The 15,608-nt window shown below is 53.2% G+C and overlaps 2 protein-coding genes across 4 annotated transcripts in view; one reads left to right on the top strand and one right to left on the bottom strand.

Annotated features, from left to right (window-relative positions):
- The window catches only part of TMEM63A (transmembrane protein 63A), a 43,633-nt gene extending 32,333 nt beyond the window's left edge, over positions 1–11,300 (top strand). Inside the window, exons 16-25 of one of the 2 annotated variants that reach the window (XM_011948942.1) lie at positions 639–745; positions 916–1,002; positions 1,729–1,791; positions 3,909–4,071; positions 4,947–5,052; positions 7,250–7,417; positions 8,317–8,432; positions 8,776–8,838; positions 10,112–10,307; positions 10,403–11,300. In XM_011948942.1, the coding sequence (XP_011804332.1) occupies positions 639–745; positions 916–1,002; positions 1,729–1,791; positions 3,909–4,071; positions 4,947–5,052; positions 7,250–7,417; positions 8,317–8,432; positions 8,776–8,838; positions 10,112–10,285 (1,047 nt within the window). In that variant the 3' untranslated portion in view covers positions 10,286–10,307; positions 10,403–11,300. The remainder of the gene's footprint in view (positions 1–638; positions 746–915; positions 1,003–1,728; positions 1,792–3,908; positions 4,072–4,946; positions 5,053–7,249; positions 7,418–8,316; positions 8,433–8,775; positions 8,839–10,111; positions 10,308–10,402) is intronic. The other variant, XM_011948941.1, reaches the window with a different exon arrangement.
- A 780-nt stretch (positions 11,301–12,080) lies between these two features.
- EPHX1 (epoxide hydrolase 1, microsomal (xenobiotic)) overlaps positions 12,081–15,608 on the bottom strand; it is a 37,911-nt gene continuing 34,383 nt past the window's right edge. For both annotated transcript variants that reach the window (XM_011948943.1, XM_011948944.1), the window contains exons 7-9: positions 14,848–14,956; positions 13,007–13,132; positions 12,081–12,487 (exon numbers count right to left, since the gene is read on the bottom strand). In XM_011948943.1, the coding sequence (XP_011804333.1) occupies positions 12,286–12,487; positions 13,007–13,132; positions 14,848–14,956 (437 nt within the window). In that variant the 3' untranslated portion in view covers positions 12,081–12,285. The remainder of the gene's footprint in view (positions 12,488–13,006; positions 13,133–14,847; positions 14,957–15,608) is intronic.

Here is a 15,608-nt window from a genome sequence, read left to right as displayed (position 1 = left end):
CTCTCATCTAATTAACAGTGTTTTTTTTTTTCTTTTTTTTTTTTTTAGAAATGGACTTTTATCAAGTCTTTCCAAAGTATCCAACTTAGTTTTCAAAGAAAATTTCTCTCTATTTTTATGTTCATCTAATAAGTGACAGTAATAAGTCAATCAGCTCATGTAATCACAGTAACAAATAGCAGGATTGTGGTGGATACACACAGTAGAGTGGTGATATGCTGCAGCTGGACCAGTGGGAGCTGAGCAGGCAGGGCACCCCCTGCCTGCCCCACGCCCCCAGCCAGGACTCCAGGCCTTCAGTGTTCAGTCTTCCCATGGCATCAGTCATTTGTTTTGTATAGGGAGCAGAGAAGGTTATTTAATCTGTTTAGTCAGATAAGTGGCATTTGCTTGTATGTGAAATTGCTTTCTTTGCTGTGCCGTGAAGAGGTATACAAATATAAGGTGCTGTTACTGATTATTCAGCCAACATTTATGGACCACCAGCTCTGTACCTGGCACAGTGTTGGTTCTGGGGGTCAGAGATGACAAACTCCTACCCCGGGAGTCCACTGAGTGACCGTGCCAATAGGTCATGGCCTCAGAGCCGTGTGGCCCACGGCCCCTGTGACTCTCTCTGCTGTGGACCTTTCTCCTAGAACCCGATCATCAGCCAGTTCTTCCCCACTCTGCTGCTCTGGTCCTTCTCGGCTCTGCTCCCCTCCATTGTCTACTACTCTACACTGCTGGAGTCTCACTGGACCAAGTGAGTACCCGGGAGTCCTGAGGCCCTGCCCCTAAGACGTATGGTTCTGACCGCTCCCTTGTCCACACCCTGTCCCCCAACTGCTCAGCCGATGGGCACATGGCAGGGCCTCACTGGGGGCACCTGGAGCATCTGGGGGACTATGAGTACTCACCTTTGACTTCCTGCAGGTCGGGGGAAAACCAGATCATGATGACCAAAGTCTACATATTCTTGATCTTCATGGTGCTGATCCTGCCCTCCCTGGGTCTCACCAGGTATATGCCACCACCTCCTGCTGTAAATTCAGAATAAGAGTCATATCAGGAGAGCACTGTCCCCAGGAGAATGCAAATGGTTTGGTAGCAGAAGCAAACCTCTAACAATATCTAAGTGTGTCGCAACCTCTTGGCGTGCAGTAGGGCTGGGTCATTGATTCTTCTGGCAATATGATTGTTCTTCTTTAAAAAAGAAAATAACACCATATTGGTCAGGCTGGTCTTGAGCTCCTGACTCAGGTGATCCACCCGCCTTGGCCTCCCAAAGTGCTGGGATTACAGGCGTGAGACTCCGTCTAAAAAAAACCAAAAAACAAAAAAGAAAGAAAAGAAAAGAAAAAACAGCTTGAAAATTTTGTGGCCAGGCACGGTGGCTTATGCCTGTGATCCTAGCATTTTAGGAGGCCGAGGTGGGCAGATCGCTTGAGTCCAGGAGTTCCAGCCTGGGCAATATGGCGAAATCCCATCTCTACAAAAGAAAAAAGAAAAAGAAACTTACCAAGGACCTTCCACGTAGGGAGGGCTTCATTATGGCTTTGTTTGTCTCAAGGAAGGAAGTTTCTGTTAAAGCAGACTGTGACAGGTCATGCTGTAGTAATGCATCGTTGAGAACAAAAGTCGATATCGAGCTTTGGCCTGTTTTTAGAGCAAAAGAAAATGAAAGCATATGTAGTGACAATATAGAATGCTGGAAATAAACTCTTAGGGGGTTCCTTTGTTTTTCAGTCTAGATTTTTTCTTCCGGTGGCTCTTTGACAAAACTTCCTCGAAGGCTTCCATCAGGTTGGAGTGAGTATTGCCAAGTTGAGTTTTGGAGCCGTGGCTCTGGGTGAGAGTCCCACAGGGGCTGGGGCTGCAGTAGGGTGGGTAGGGGTGCTCGTAGCCTATGCTTCCGAACAGGCATGTTTCTCCCCAGACAGCAGGGCTTGGGGCCTCACCTCCACCCTGCCAGGTTCCTGGTAGACACCGTGGGAGCTGACCCACTTTGTGCTATGCTTGCAGAAATGTGGTTAATTTTTTAGGCCAGAACTCAATTAGCAGCTGTCTCATTCATTCTTTGAAACTTACTGAGCACAGAGTCACATGGGGAGAAGGAATTGCTGGGTCTCAGTGGTGCCAGGGAGTGGGGAAAGGAGAATAATAATTAAACATGGCAACCGGGATGCCTCTGGGCTCTGGGGATTATTTTTGCCAGAATACAATTAAACTTACTGCCGATGTATCCTTGTTAGTATTTTAAACTTACACCATGCCACTTAATAGTAATAGCTATTGTTTAAGAAGGCACTACGCTAAATGCTTTATGCATCTTTTTCTCACTGAATCTTTACAATGAGCTATGAGGAAGATACTATTATTCTCTCCATTTTACAGATGAGGAGACTGAGGTTCGGGGATGTTGAATAACTTGCCCACGTCTACCCAGCCAGTTAAGGAACAGAGCTGGGATTCAACCCCAGCCCCTACAGACTATACGTTAGGTCTTAATATAGGCCCAGAGGCTTGGCATTGACTTTCCTAAAAGAATGTGCTTACCTGTAAGGATGGGGTGAGTTATTTTAAATGAGTTCTTGCTGAGTAAGCTGATGAGTTGGGAGCTGGCAGCTATGACAGACACACATACATACAACCAGCAATAGTCTAGGTTGACAGTGACTTTCAGATTGACAAATCCAGTGACCAACTCAATTCTCATCTTATGATCTATCAGCGACATCTGACACATTTATCCGAGCCTTCCTTCTCGAAGCTCTGCCTTGGCTCGCTTATCTCATCTTGGCATCCTCTTGTCACCCTCCTTGGTGGGTTCTTTACCATCTCCCCAACTCTAGATTTTGGCTGCCTGAAGGCTCAGCTCCCAGTTCTGGGTCCACATTGCCTCTCTAGGTGACTTCAGCTGAACCCATGGCTTGCATGCCATGAGACTGCTCCTGAATTAACTTATGCGGACAACATCCACATTTATGCCTCTAGCCTGTACCTCCAGCCTGATAACCCAACTGCCCACCTCAAATTCCAGCTGGAGTTTTACTGGGTACCACGGATGTTACCTGCCCAAAACCAGACTCCTGACTTTTACCCTCAAATCTGCTACTCTATAACTTTCCCCATTCCATATTGTTTTTCTAACTGTTTTGGCAAAAAACCTCAAAGTTCACCTTGTTTCCTTTCTATCCCTCCCATGCCATACCCAGCCTATCAGCAAATCCTGACAGCTCTCTCTCTAAAGTAGATCCAGAATCCCTCCATATCTCACCACCTCCAACACAACTGCACTCGCCCCACATGGGGATCACACAGCGGCCACCTGCGTAGTCTTCCTGACCCCATCGGAACAGATCCCTTGCCCTGGGTCTGCCCCCAGCCCCTTTCAGCCTTGTCTTCTGCCTTCCCCCAGCCCACTGCTGTCCAGCCCCACCTGCCCTTTTGTTCTTCCTGGATGTGCAGCAGATGAGGGCATCCTCAGGCATCTTATATGTTGTTCCCTTTCCCTGGAATCCTGCCTTCCCAGGTTTTGGGATGACTTGCTCCTTCACTTCTTCACATCTCTGCACGAATATCACCTTGTTAGAAAGGCTCCTTCAACCCTTGTATAACATAGGAACCCTCCCTGCTTTATTTTCCTCTAGGACTCACCACCCTCGGCATATGGAATATTTGTTTGTTTGCTTCTTTGTGCCCCCAGCTAGAATGTGAATTTCAAGAGAGTGGGGGCGGGGGCTTCGTTCTGTTCTCAATGTCTGGAAAGGTACTTGGCACACAGATGTGTTCTCCAAGTATGTGCTGAATGAAGGGAAGACTATACAGCCCTCCCAGGGGCTTTCTGCTCCTGCCCAGCCTAGGAGCCCCTCCTCTCCCTCCAAGAGCGGCTCTCAGCTCACAGACCTGGGTCCCGGTTTCCCCAGGTGTGTCTTCCTGCCTGACCAGGGTGCCTTCTTTGTGAACTACGTCATTGCCTCGGCCTTCATCGGCAATGGCATGGAGCTGCTGCGGCTGCCAGGCCTCATCCTCTACACCTTCCGCATGATCATGGCCAAGACGGCTGCCGACCGCAGGAATGTCAAGCAGGTGCCATCCCCTGGGCCCAGGGCTGTGCCTCTGACTCCCTCCCATGTCCCCCTTCACTGACCCGAGGGCCTCTCACCCCCACTACCCCCGCTAATGGGTAGCATTTACCCGACTACCCACTAATGCAGGCACTGGGCTAAGTGCTTCTCAAACCCGGGCCCAGGCAGGCGTGGTCTCCTCCAGCCTCCTCTCTAGCTCACAGGCTGGAGGAGAGAGTTTGGGACTCTGGCATTTGAAACAGTTTGATCACACACATACATACCTACAACTCAAACCAACAGACTCTTCTTCCATGGGTGTCCATTTGCATAAATTCTTAGCCAAACCCCAGATGTCAAAGGCATTTTTGGCTTATGGCATTTATTCCAGGATTCCCTGAACCGGAGGGTGTGGGATTCTCTTTTCTTCTCCTCTGCCATGGCGGGCACTGCGCGAGGAAAGTGGGAGAAGTGCTGCATTCCTTCATTTCATTCTCAGCCCCTTATGAGCCGGGCACTGCTCGTATCCTGATTTCACAAAGGCACGAACTAAGCTGGCCCAGGATCCCCTGCTAGAAGGGCTGGAGTCACGAGGAGTCACTCTACACCTCTTCCCCGACCACCTCTTCTCTCCAGGGGCTCACACGCCTGTTGGGTGGACAAGATTGGAATGAAGGGAGCACTAGCAAACATGCATCACCGTGCCTCAGGAGGGCTGGGTGCGCTGAGTGAAGCAGGGCAGGCTGGCAGGGATGGGAAGGACCTTGGGAGGCGGGGAGCCACGCATCTCCTATTTCCAAAGTCCTCTACCCCGCTCTCCCCTCACCACTTGGAGAGCACAAAAGGGTGTTTGAGGTGGAACAAGTCCATGAGCTCCTCACCACCTCCTTCTCCCAGAACCAGGCCTTCCAGTACGAGTTTGGAGCCATGTATGCGTGGATGCTGTGTGTCTTCACTGTCATCATGGCCTACAGCATCACCTGTCCCATCATTGCGCCATTTGGTGAGTGGCCCTGGAGCCTCTCCCAGGGTACGTGGACGGCTGATTGCACCAAGCCTCTCGGGGACAGCTATCACCAGGTTGTGCCCAGGTTGGAGTTCCCAAAACCACAGCCACAAGAGCCACAAGCTGCCAAAGACCCACGTGACACCAAATTTCACTTATTTCTTTCTTTTTTTGTTTTGAGACAGGGTCTCTTGCTGATGCCCAGGCTGGAGTGGCATGATCTTGGCTCACTGCAACCCCCACCTCCTGGGCTCAAGCCATCCTCCCACCTCAGCCTCCTGAGTAGCTGGGATTACAGGTGCCCACCACCACGCCTGCCTAATTTTTTGTATTTTTAGCAGAGACGGGGTTTCACCATGTTGGCCAGGCTGATCTTGAACTCCTGACCTCAGGCGATCCACCCGCCTCAGCCTCCCAAAGTGCTGGGATTATAGATATGAGCCACTGTGCCTGGCCTCATTCATTTTTAAATGAATTCCTCCCACTGGCCCTCAGCTAGGACCTCTCTCAGTACTTCTGGTCTGAGGTTCTCTGCCCAGTGGCCACATCATTCATGGCTGATTTCTTTAGCAGCAAGTAAAACAGTCACAATCAAAGCTCTCGTGCTGCTTTCACTTCGGCAGATGCCTGCCTCCACAATCGTCTTGGAAAGAGGCTGTTTCACACTTGGATGTCTGGCCTCCGTTCCTCCCCAGCCCTTCCCATGCAGAGCCCCCGTATGGCATGCTCCCACACCTTATCCTACAAGGCAGGTCTTGTTTCTATTCCCCCTTCACAGATAAAGAACTTCATATGTTGTTAGTAAGCAGGAGAACCAGGATTTGAACTCAGGACTGTTTAAAGACCAAGGTTCTGGCCACTGAAATAAAACATCTGGAGCTGGCAGATGAATGAAAGGCTCTAGAAGGAAACAGAAGACCCAAGAGACTGCTGGCAGCCATAGCTGAGGTTTAGGGGGAAAGGTTGTTTTAGTTTTCACTTTATACTCTCTTGCGTAGTTTTAAAAATTTACAGTATTTACACTTTCAAAACAAAATTTATTTTTTAAAAAAGAACCTGGGACCAGGCACGATGGCTCACTCCTGTAATCCCGGCATTTTGGGAGGCCTAGGCAGTGGATCATCTGAGGTCAAGAGTTCGAGAACAACCTGGCCAACATGGTGAAACCCTGTCTCTATTAAAGATACAAAAATTAACTGGGCATGGTGGCAGGCGCCTATAATCCCAGCTACTCGGGAGGCTGAGGCAGGAGAATCACTTGAACCCAGGAGGCAGAGGTTGCAGTGAGCCAAGACTGCACCACTGCACTCCAGCCTGAGCAAAAAGAGCGAGACTCCGACTCAAAAAGAACCTGGCATAATAGAAAAGGCAGCACCCACTTTCTGTTGGTCCCCCATGTGTGCTCTTGTGCCACCCCTGGGGTAAGATCCTTGGGCCTCATTCTCTGTTGACTGATGAGGGCGGGGATCAGCTGGGTGGGAGAAGGCCAGGGGTGTGGGAGCATGCCATACGGGGGCTCAGCATGGGAAGGGCTGGGGAGGAATTGAGGCCAGACATCCAAGTGTGAAACAGCCTCTTTCCAAGATGATTCTGGAATGTTAGTGTTCTGTGGGGACAGGATCACAGACACAGTGACTCCCTTGGTGTGGGGTCCGTCCCACAGACCCTGATCCAGCGACGAATGAAAGACATACACTGACAGATATTGTGCCTGTCAGTGCGGCTAAGGGGTCTGCTGCCTGAGTCTGCACCCGTGGATGATCAAAGGTTGGTCTCAGGACCACATAAGTAAACAAGCTATTTGGGTAAACTCCCCCACATTCCTATGTATCTACGCCCTAAGCTTTTGAGAGAATTCAGCTGCCTTCAGCCAAACTCTTTACTGAAGTTATGCAAACCTCTCGGCCTTCCAAGGTTTGTGTCTATTTCCTATAACTTTATCTTAAATTTTCTCCCACCACCCTGACCGATCCCCTACACCTTGGGGTCACAGAGAAGTGAGGAAGCGGGTAGGAGGGAGAAAGAGAAAAAAAACTAGCAGCCAGAGGTGCAGGGTGCCTCATTTTGTGTTCAAGCAGTACAGCAGCAGCCCCAGTCCTGGCTCCTTGCCAAAACAGCCGCCCCTGAGAGGAAGAGGGCAGAGGCGTGTGTGTGGCCCTGCAAGGTCTCCAGCTCACAGCCCCATCCCCTGCAGGCCTCATCTACATCCTGCTCAAGCACATGGTGGACCGGCACAACCTCTACTTCGTCTACCTCCCAGCCAAGCTGGAGAAGGGGATCCACTTTGCTGCTGTGAACCAGGCCTTGGCAGCCCCCATCCTATGCCTCTTCTGGCTCTACTTCTTTTCCTTCCTGCGCCTGGGTGAGCGGCCCTTCCAACCTGGGGCCAGCCCTTGGCTTCCCATCCCTGTATCCCCACCAGCCAGTCAGATCCCCCATTACTTTCACAGCATCAGCTTGGCATCCAGTCAGAATGTGGTGCCCAGCGTGAGGGCTTGTTAGGTGTCCAATCAGAATGTGATACCCAGAATGGGGGTTGGTTACATGTACAATCAGAATGTGTGCCCAGAGTGAGGACTGTGGTTAGGTGTCCAATCAAAACAGGATACCCAGGGTGAGGGCTGATTGGGTGTGGTGTTGACAGCTGAGCTCCTAAGCTAGCCCGAGTGCAGGTGTAACCCTTGTGAAGGGTTGGTCAATTGTCCCATACTTCCCTGGAGAGAAGACAGTGCCATTATCAGCTGTGCAGGGACTGAACCAGAGGAAATGGGGAAGCTGATCCAGATTGCCCTTTGAGGGTGGTGGTTGGGCCCGGCTCCTTGTATCTCCTGGCATGGAAGAGGTGGGGACATGGAGGAGAGAAAACTGACACTCCTGGGGGAAAAGACATGTCTGCCCTGGTCAGACTAGAGGTGTGGGAGGGTCCATCCTACCTAGCCCAGGGCACTGGAGACTGGAGGGAACGGACCCAGCAAGGAGGCTGGTGAATTGCCATTGACTTGGCATCCCAGTGCCTGAAATCCAACCAGGGATGATGCCAGCCACTCAGTGGGTCCCTCTGTGTGCTCCTGGCTGTGAAGACACCATCCTTGCTGCTGGAGTTGAGGGCTAGGGGTGGGGGTTCGGCCTTACCTTTGTTTTCTGCCTGAGGGAGAAGTCACGGGCAGTTTCCACACCAGGTGTGGCCCCTTCCTCAGCAGGGTGAGGGTAGGTGGCAGCCCCTCCCTGCCCACCCCAAGGCTAGCCACCCTCTGTCCCCAGGTCTGAAGGCTCCTGCCACTCTGTTCACCTTCCTGGTGCTGCTGCTCACCATCCTGGTCTGCCTGGCTCACACCTGCTTTGGATGCTTCAAGCACCTCAGCCCTCTGAACTACAAAGTAAAGGTCCCCGACCCCACTGCCCCGTCAAGCCCTGGGAGGAACAGATGGTGGGACGGGCTCGCTCTCAACGCCTCCCACCCTTGTCTGTATCAACACAGCAGCAGCCTTCTCCAGATTCTGCTTCTCCATGGGAAAGGCGTGGGTGGTTGGGTGCCATGTGTAGCTTCCCTTGCTCCCCTCATCCCTGCACTCCCCCACTCCCATCTTCTCTCGGGCTGCCGGGGAGCTTGGTGCCAGCTGGTACTATTATTCCGGGTGTTAATAGTCTCTGTGTTTGGAGGGTGTTCATTCACAGAGATCAGTTTTGTTTATCATTGAACGTTTCTGCTGTTATCTGCAGACAGAAGAGCCTGCAAGTGACAAAGGAAGTGCGGCAGAGGCCCACATGCCTCCACCGTTCACAGTAAGCTGTCTGTGCCCCTCAGCCTCCGAGCTTGTCACCCTTTTTTGCTTTCGTTGTAACAGTCCCAACCAGATGGGCCCCAGCAAATGTGCTTTGATGATCTCTTGCTAAGATCACATGGCAGGCAGGTTTGTGAATTAATGGCAGAGAAGGAATCCCGGTCCCCCTGGGTGTTTTAACCTGCATATTTGAAACTGTTGAGGAGATAATGAGTCTTGTCTCGGTTCATGGCCATCCCCCTTGGTTTCAGTTCCCTGCTCTGACACCTGGGAGGTGTCCTTCTCTGCATATCTAATGGCTGGTGAGTTTGGGGCTTTAGTGAAGGCACGGTAAGGCGCTAGGGTTTGACAAAGGTTTGTCATCAGCAGTGCACCTGCCTATGCGAGGTCCTCCACTAGGTTCCAAGAGGGTGTCAGACAGACTTCCCTTTGAATTCAAGAAATGAACATTGCACCTGCTTCACAGGAAGACCCCATGGTCTTCCTCTGAAGGCTCCTTGTCTTCCTGGTTCTCCCTGCCTCTAGGGTCCTGCTCCTAGGGTGGGGCTGGTAAGTGAAAACAGAGCCCCAGGGTTCCAGAGCTGTGGCCACCGGCCTTCCTGACAGCCGGGGCCAGGACAGAGCCGACCTCATCTGCAGGGTTCTTTCTGGTGACTGCCTCCCAGGTGTCAGGCTCTCTTATCGGTGTCTGTCCTTGGACAAGTCCCAAAAGAGGGAGGGCCTCAGAAGGACTCATTATCCAGAGATACACCTGTGGCTTTGCTGGCCAGGCAGGGAACATGCAGGACAGGTGGATGATGTCAAGCAGGGTCTCGGGATGGGTGGGGCAGGGCTCTGCACCCGGGGTCAGTGGCTGGAGCCTGGGATTGGGAGGAAATGAGCCTCACACAGATATGCTGAGCATCCCAGGGGTCCCAGGGCAGCGTTCTAAGCCCCCCTACATAGGTAGACTTGTTTCTTCTACAAAGTGAGAAATCCTCCTAGGATCCAGGGCTAGGAAGTTTAGTTTCCTGTGAGAAACTGCTCTCCTGTACTTCCTTCTGTCATCATGAGAACTGTGTAACTGGGCTTTCTCTTTTGCCCTGGCTGCTAGGAAGTTCCACAGGTGGCATATTTTAGGTCCTAATGTCCTAAATTGATGTTGCTATTTCTTCATATGTCCTTTATGGCCACTGTCTGTGTCCTTCTGTTGGGAGGAGAAGGGCAGGAGGGGAGGGATGCAGTGTGGAATCTCGTGCCTGCCCCAAGCCAAGCATGAATCCATTTGCTGACAGCCCTACGTGCCTCGGATTCTGAACGGCTTGGCCTCGGAGAGGACAGCACTGTCTCCGCAGCAGCAGCAGCAGCAGACCTATGGTGCCATCCACAACATCAGCGGGACTATCCCTGGACAGTGTTTGGCACAGAGCTCCATGGGCAGTGTGGCTGCTGCCCCACAGGAGGCCTGAGGCCGGGTGAGCTGCTGGCTGGGTCAGGCTCAGGGGAGCCTGTGGGGTGAGAAAGGTGAAGCAGGGTGAGAAGACAGGTGAAGCAGGCTGACTCCCAAGTTCATGACTTCTTCCCATCTGTTTTAGGTCTCACTGCTCTGAAAAGACACAACCAGAATGGGCTGGGGCTCAGGCCCTTGGCTGAGCGGGAATGTGTTGGGACTGCCCAGCTGAGCCATCAGGTGCCCATCTTTTCTAGTCCCAGCAGTGGTGAGGGGAGCACATGCAGGCCTCACCCCTACCTTGCTCACCCAGTTCCCCCTCCGGCACAAGCTTGCGGCTCTGCAGCTGGGGTGACATCCCCAGTGGTTTGTCGCCAAGACCATGTGGTGGACTTTTCGCCCCCCAAACTGATGAGTCTGGGAGAATATATGGAGAGAGAGATGTAACAAGGGGAAGGCCTCCTCCCTTCTGAGCACACACACAACCGATAACCAAAGAGATTCTGCAGTCCAGGTCTGAGATGAGCTGGCGTCCAGCTCCCCGCTCCATGGCCAGTCCCTCCCCAGCCCGGCAGCCCCTCCAGGCTACACCCAGGAGTGAGCTATGGGGAGCAGGCTGGGAGGCGGCCAGTGCTCCTGCCAGCTGTGCACACACCTCTGTATCCCACTACAGTTCTGTATTTTTGTTTCATGTTGTCAGGGACACTCCATAACAGGCAGGGACAAGGACCACTCATAATGTGCCCACTGGACCACAGTTAAGATCCAGCCTCTCCCACCTCTTCAGGGCTGAGTGCATGAGTCTGCACCTCCAGGCAGGCTCTGTGCAGTACTCACCCTCTGCTCCCTGCAAGGTGTGGGGGTGGGCAGTGCTCAGGGCCTCCTCGGAACCAAAGGACAGCGTGGTCGGCACAGAGGAGGGGATGCCTGGGCTGGGTGCATCACATTGCCCTTGAGCTGTGGCTCTGGCAGGAAGGAGGGGCTGTCCCTCTTCTCCCTCCTGGAGAGTCCAGGGGATGGGATGCAACTTAAGACTTCTGCCTAGGCCGGGCGCGGTGGCTCAGGCCTGTAATCCCAGCACTTTGGGAGGCCGAGACGGGCGGATCACGAGGTCAGGAGATCAAGACCATCCTGGCTAACACGGTGAAACCCCGTCTCTACTAAAAATAGAAAAACTAGCCGGGCGAGGTGGCAGGCGCCTGCAGTCCCAGCTACTCGGGAGGCTGAGGCAGGAGAATGGCGTAAACCCAGGAGGCGGAGCTTGCAGTGAGCTGAGATCTGGCCACTGCACTCCAGTCCGGGCGACAGAGCGAGACTCCGCCTCAAAAAAAAAAAAAAAAAAAAAAAAGACTTCTGCCTGAGAAGCTTCCTCCCTGAGAAGCCTCCTCCCTGCTACCTCCAGGGGGCACCAAACCAAGGCACAAGCCTGTGCAGTAGGGGTGTGGGGGGTGCAGAAGAGCAGGTCCAGGCTCCCTCCAGCCCAACTGGGCCAGGGCCTTGGCACCTCTGCAGGCCCTGCCTGTGCCTGTCCGCTGACCTGGTGGGCCTGGGCTTTCTGACTCAGGGACCCTGTTGATGCTGACTTGCGCCTGCAGTGGCGGCCAATGCTGCCTCTGCTCCAAGCTGCCCCCGTGCTGGGAGGGGTGGGGGCGGTGCCATTGGTCTGGTGCAGCACAGCCCTGGCCAGTGGCCTCATCCCCAATGGGCCTCCTGTGCCTCTGCCAGCAAGGAGGGGCCTGCCAGCTCTGCTTGGACAGGGGGCACCATGTGGGGTCAGGGCATACTTATGTCACTGGGTTCCAGCCACTGTTAGAAGTAAAGTCATTTATCATCAAGGCCATATTGCTTATCACACAGAGTTGGGGATTGGGGAGTGAGTTTGGAGGGGTGAGGGGGTAAGCGTGGGCTCCCAGCATGGGCAGGGGATGGAGGCAAACTCATCCCTCAGAAAAGGGGTATCTTCCCAAAGAAAAGCCTGGAGGGCACTTGTGGAGGGAGGCAGGGGGCGGTGTGGGGTGGTCACTGCTGCTCCAGCACTGACAGGAACTTGCGGATGTCCTGGGCGAGCAGCTCCGGTTCCTCAAAGGCTGCAAAGTGGCCCCCACGAGCCATGTAGGAATAGGAGATGAGCTTCGGGTACTTGAACCTCACCCACTTTTCAGGCGTGTGCATTAGCTCAGAAGGGAAGGCAGAGAAGCCAGTGGGCACGTAGACCTTCATCCTGGAAGCGAAAGAGCCGATGGGGGTGCGGGGAGGCTGTGGCCCTGCGCCTCTCCGTCCTGCACAGCAGGGTGTTCAAGAGCCTGGGGGATGAGATCAGCTGGCCCACCCACAAGGAGCCATAAAGAAAAGGACAAATCCAGGGTCTCAACCACTCCCCTCACTACCCTCTCTTTTCTGAGAGGGCCACCCAGGCAGGGGCACGGGCCAGCCTCTAAATCCCCACCTTTGAGGGTCTCCATATGAGACTTGGAAATCCCAGAACCATCAGTGCCACTCAGACCAGCATCCTGGACTGGGGAGCAGTACTGAGGGCCGCCCAGGAGCCAGGCATGTGGTCCCTCCATGAGGGCTTTCTCCAAACCCCTTGACCTTTAGTGTTCCCATCCAAGGGCCCTGAGGCACCCCTGCAGGCAAGGCTATACTTATCCCACCACTGAGGGCCCTTACTGGAGCTCCAGACTGGCCATCCCCCTGCCTCCAGCCTCAGAGGCCCCTGTTCTCAGTCAGCCAGGCTCACCGCTCATGCTTCTGGGTCATCCAGCCCTGTCCCAGGTTCTCCTTGTAGAAGCGCTGGGAGGAGACGATGGTTGCTGTTGTCCAGTAGAGCATGACGTTGGTCAGCAGGTCATCCAGGGAGAACTTCCTGGGAACGCAGAACACAAAGCCCCACTCTCAGTGCCAGATGCAGTTGTGTGACAAAGGGCAGCTGGACAGTCCTACAAATGCCAGGCCCTGACCATGCGACTTCCCTCCTCAGACCTCATGCAGGGTGTGTGGTATCCTCATATCACAGGCAGGCTCTGCCCAGGGCACCAGACTGGAGTGCATGGATTTAATCAAAATGTCTCTTATCACCCCAAGGTCCTCCCCCACACCCACCTTGACTCGACACATCCATCCCCTCTCTCCTGCCACTGACATCTCCTCCCTCCACTCCACCCCTGCACCATGAAACTGCTCAGGGCATCAGCTACTATGGTGACCACGTACCAGGCAGCATGTTCTAAGCTCCTTACCTTCATTTAATTCATGTTTTCCTCTCAATAGCCTATGGGACATAGGTACTATTATCTCCATTTTACTTATTAAGTGGAGAATCCAAACCTGGGCAACTTGGGTCTAGGATGCACACTCCACAGCCCCCACCCCACCTTCCACTGTCCCCAGAGCAGGCGCTCCCAACCCCACCTTCCTCTCTCAAACCCTGGATCTCTAGCAACAGCAGCACGGAGCAGGGACAGAGATAAAGGGAACAGCCTTTTCAATGTGATTTTGGTGGCAAAATGAAAACGTCAATGAAAACTAGTTCCAGTACACATGCCAACTCCATGAAATGGATTTCTGCAAGTCGGCCAAATGCTTCCATCTCCCTTTCGGCTCTGCCCGCAGCTTGAAAACTACCACCACCACCATTTCCACTTTTGTGTGTTCCGGTTCTTTCTGGAACACAGATCTGATCCTGTCTGCCTCCTGCTCAGGGCTTTGGTGCTCCCTGTAACCCGGGGCCAGAGCTGCAGGAGTGGCCTAGTGGGACAGTCTGGTGGGGCCTCGCGTCTGGTTCAGGTATCCATGTACAAGGAACAGGCCAGACCCCTTGCCAATGTGGTCCTGCAGGAGCTCCATCGACCCCTGGGTCCTGCTGAATGTAGGGCAGGGGAAGCAGATCCCAGAGGAAGGCCCTGCTGAGGCTCTTGGAGGAGGTGAGGACCTGCCTGCAAGAATGAGTTTGCTTGCAATCTGGCCCCAGCGTACCTGCTTCAGTCTCTGGACAAGCCATCCTTTCCAAGCACCCTTTCCTTGCATTTTTTATGGCTTTTCTCTTTGCCTAAATTTCTCTCTGCCTAAATTTCTCTCCTCCATCCAGCAAACTCCTACTCATCCTCCAAGGCCCAAATCAGATACATTCTCCTGATCATTTCCCCTCTCTGCCACTTAGACAAAGAGAATCCTCCTTACACTGAATTCTCACAGTCCTTTGTGCCTTCATTCAACATCTAGGTACTGGGCTCCCACTGTTCACCCGCCACTGTTCTAGGTGATGGGGCTAGAGCATGGCCAAGACAGAGTCCCTACCCCTAACGCGGGATTCAGTCTCATTTTACTCTCTTTCCCATCCCCAGCACTATCTGGTCCTCTGTGTGTCACTGAAGGAATAAAGGGATGGGCCCTGGAAAGGGTGGGTCAGAGCTGACCTTGGTGAAGCCTGAGTCAGGCCACAGAGCTGGGAGTCAGGCATGTAGAGGATACAGCCTTAAAGGCTCTGAGAGATGTAACAGCACCAGACAAGGGGATGAAGAGGGTGAGGAGGTTGGCTGCTGGGACCAGGGTCACGACTGCAGGGGCAAACCAGGGTCTCACCTTTCCAGGCCTCCATCCTCCAGGTATCGGAATTCTGTATTGGTCCAGGTGGAAAACTTCTCTAGAATATAGGCAGCCAGACCCACAGGAGAGTCATTCAGAGCAGAGCCTGGCGTGGAGGGGAGCAAGGGAGAGACTCAGGCCTGGGGACCAGGGAGCTGGAGCTTCACGTGTGACATGTGGCACTGGCCACAGAGGGCGGGGCTGTGGGCAGGAAGCCACGTTCGAGCACAGGTCTGCCCTAACTCCTTATGCTCACACGCTTCGCTTCCTTAACTCTCTGCCTCGGCATCCTCATCTGATAAACAGCTTCCTTCAAACGGAAGGGCCCGTGCCTCTGCATTTGGTGGGGTCCCAGTGAGAAGTGCTGTTTTTAAAAAGGTGGGGTTTTTCAGTCTATGTGTTCTGAGTCATGAAAAATGAGAAGCCACCTAAAAAAGTCTAAAATAAGGGATCAGTTACAAACAAATATTGATATACTCATAAGCCAAAATACTGTACAGTCATTAAAAATGGCTGGGACAGGCTGGGGGCGTTGGCTCATGCCTGTAATCCCAGCACTTTGGGAGGCAGAGGAGGGTGGATCACTTGAGGTAAGGAGTTCAAGACTATCCTGGCTAACATGGTGAAATCCCGTCTCTACTAAAAATACAAAAAAATTAGCCAGGCATGGTGGCAGTGCCTGTAATCCCAGTTACTTGGGAGGCTGAGGCAGAATTGCTTGAACCCGGGAGGCGGAGCGTTGCAGTGAGCCGAGATCG

This window comes from Colobus angolensis, unplaced genomic scaffold, assembly GCF_000951035.1.
Source record: "Colobus angolensis palliatus isolate OR3802 unplaced genomic scaffold, Cang.pa_1.0 Scaffold288, whole genome shotgun sequence".
Lineage (NCBI taxonomy): Eukaryota > Metazoa > Chordata > Mammalia > Primates > Cercopithecidae > Colobus > Colobus angolensis.
The sequence above is the reverse complement of the archived record's forward strand: the minus strand, read 5'-3'. Positions and strand labels throughout refer to the sequence as shown.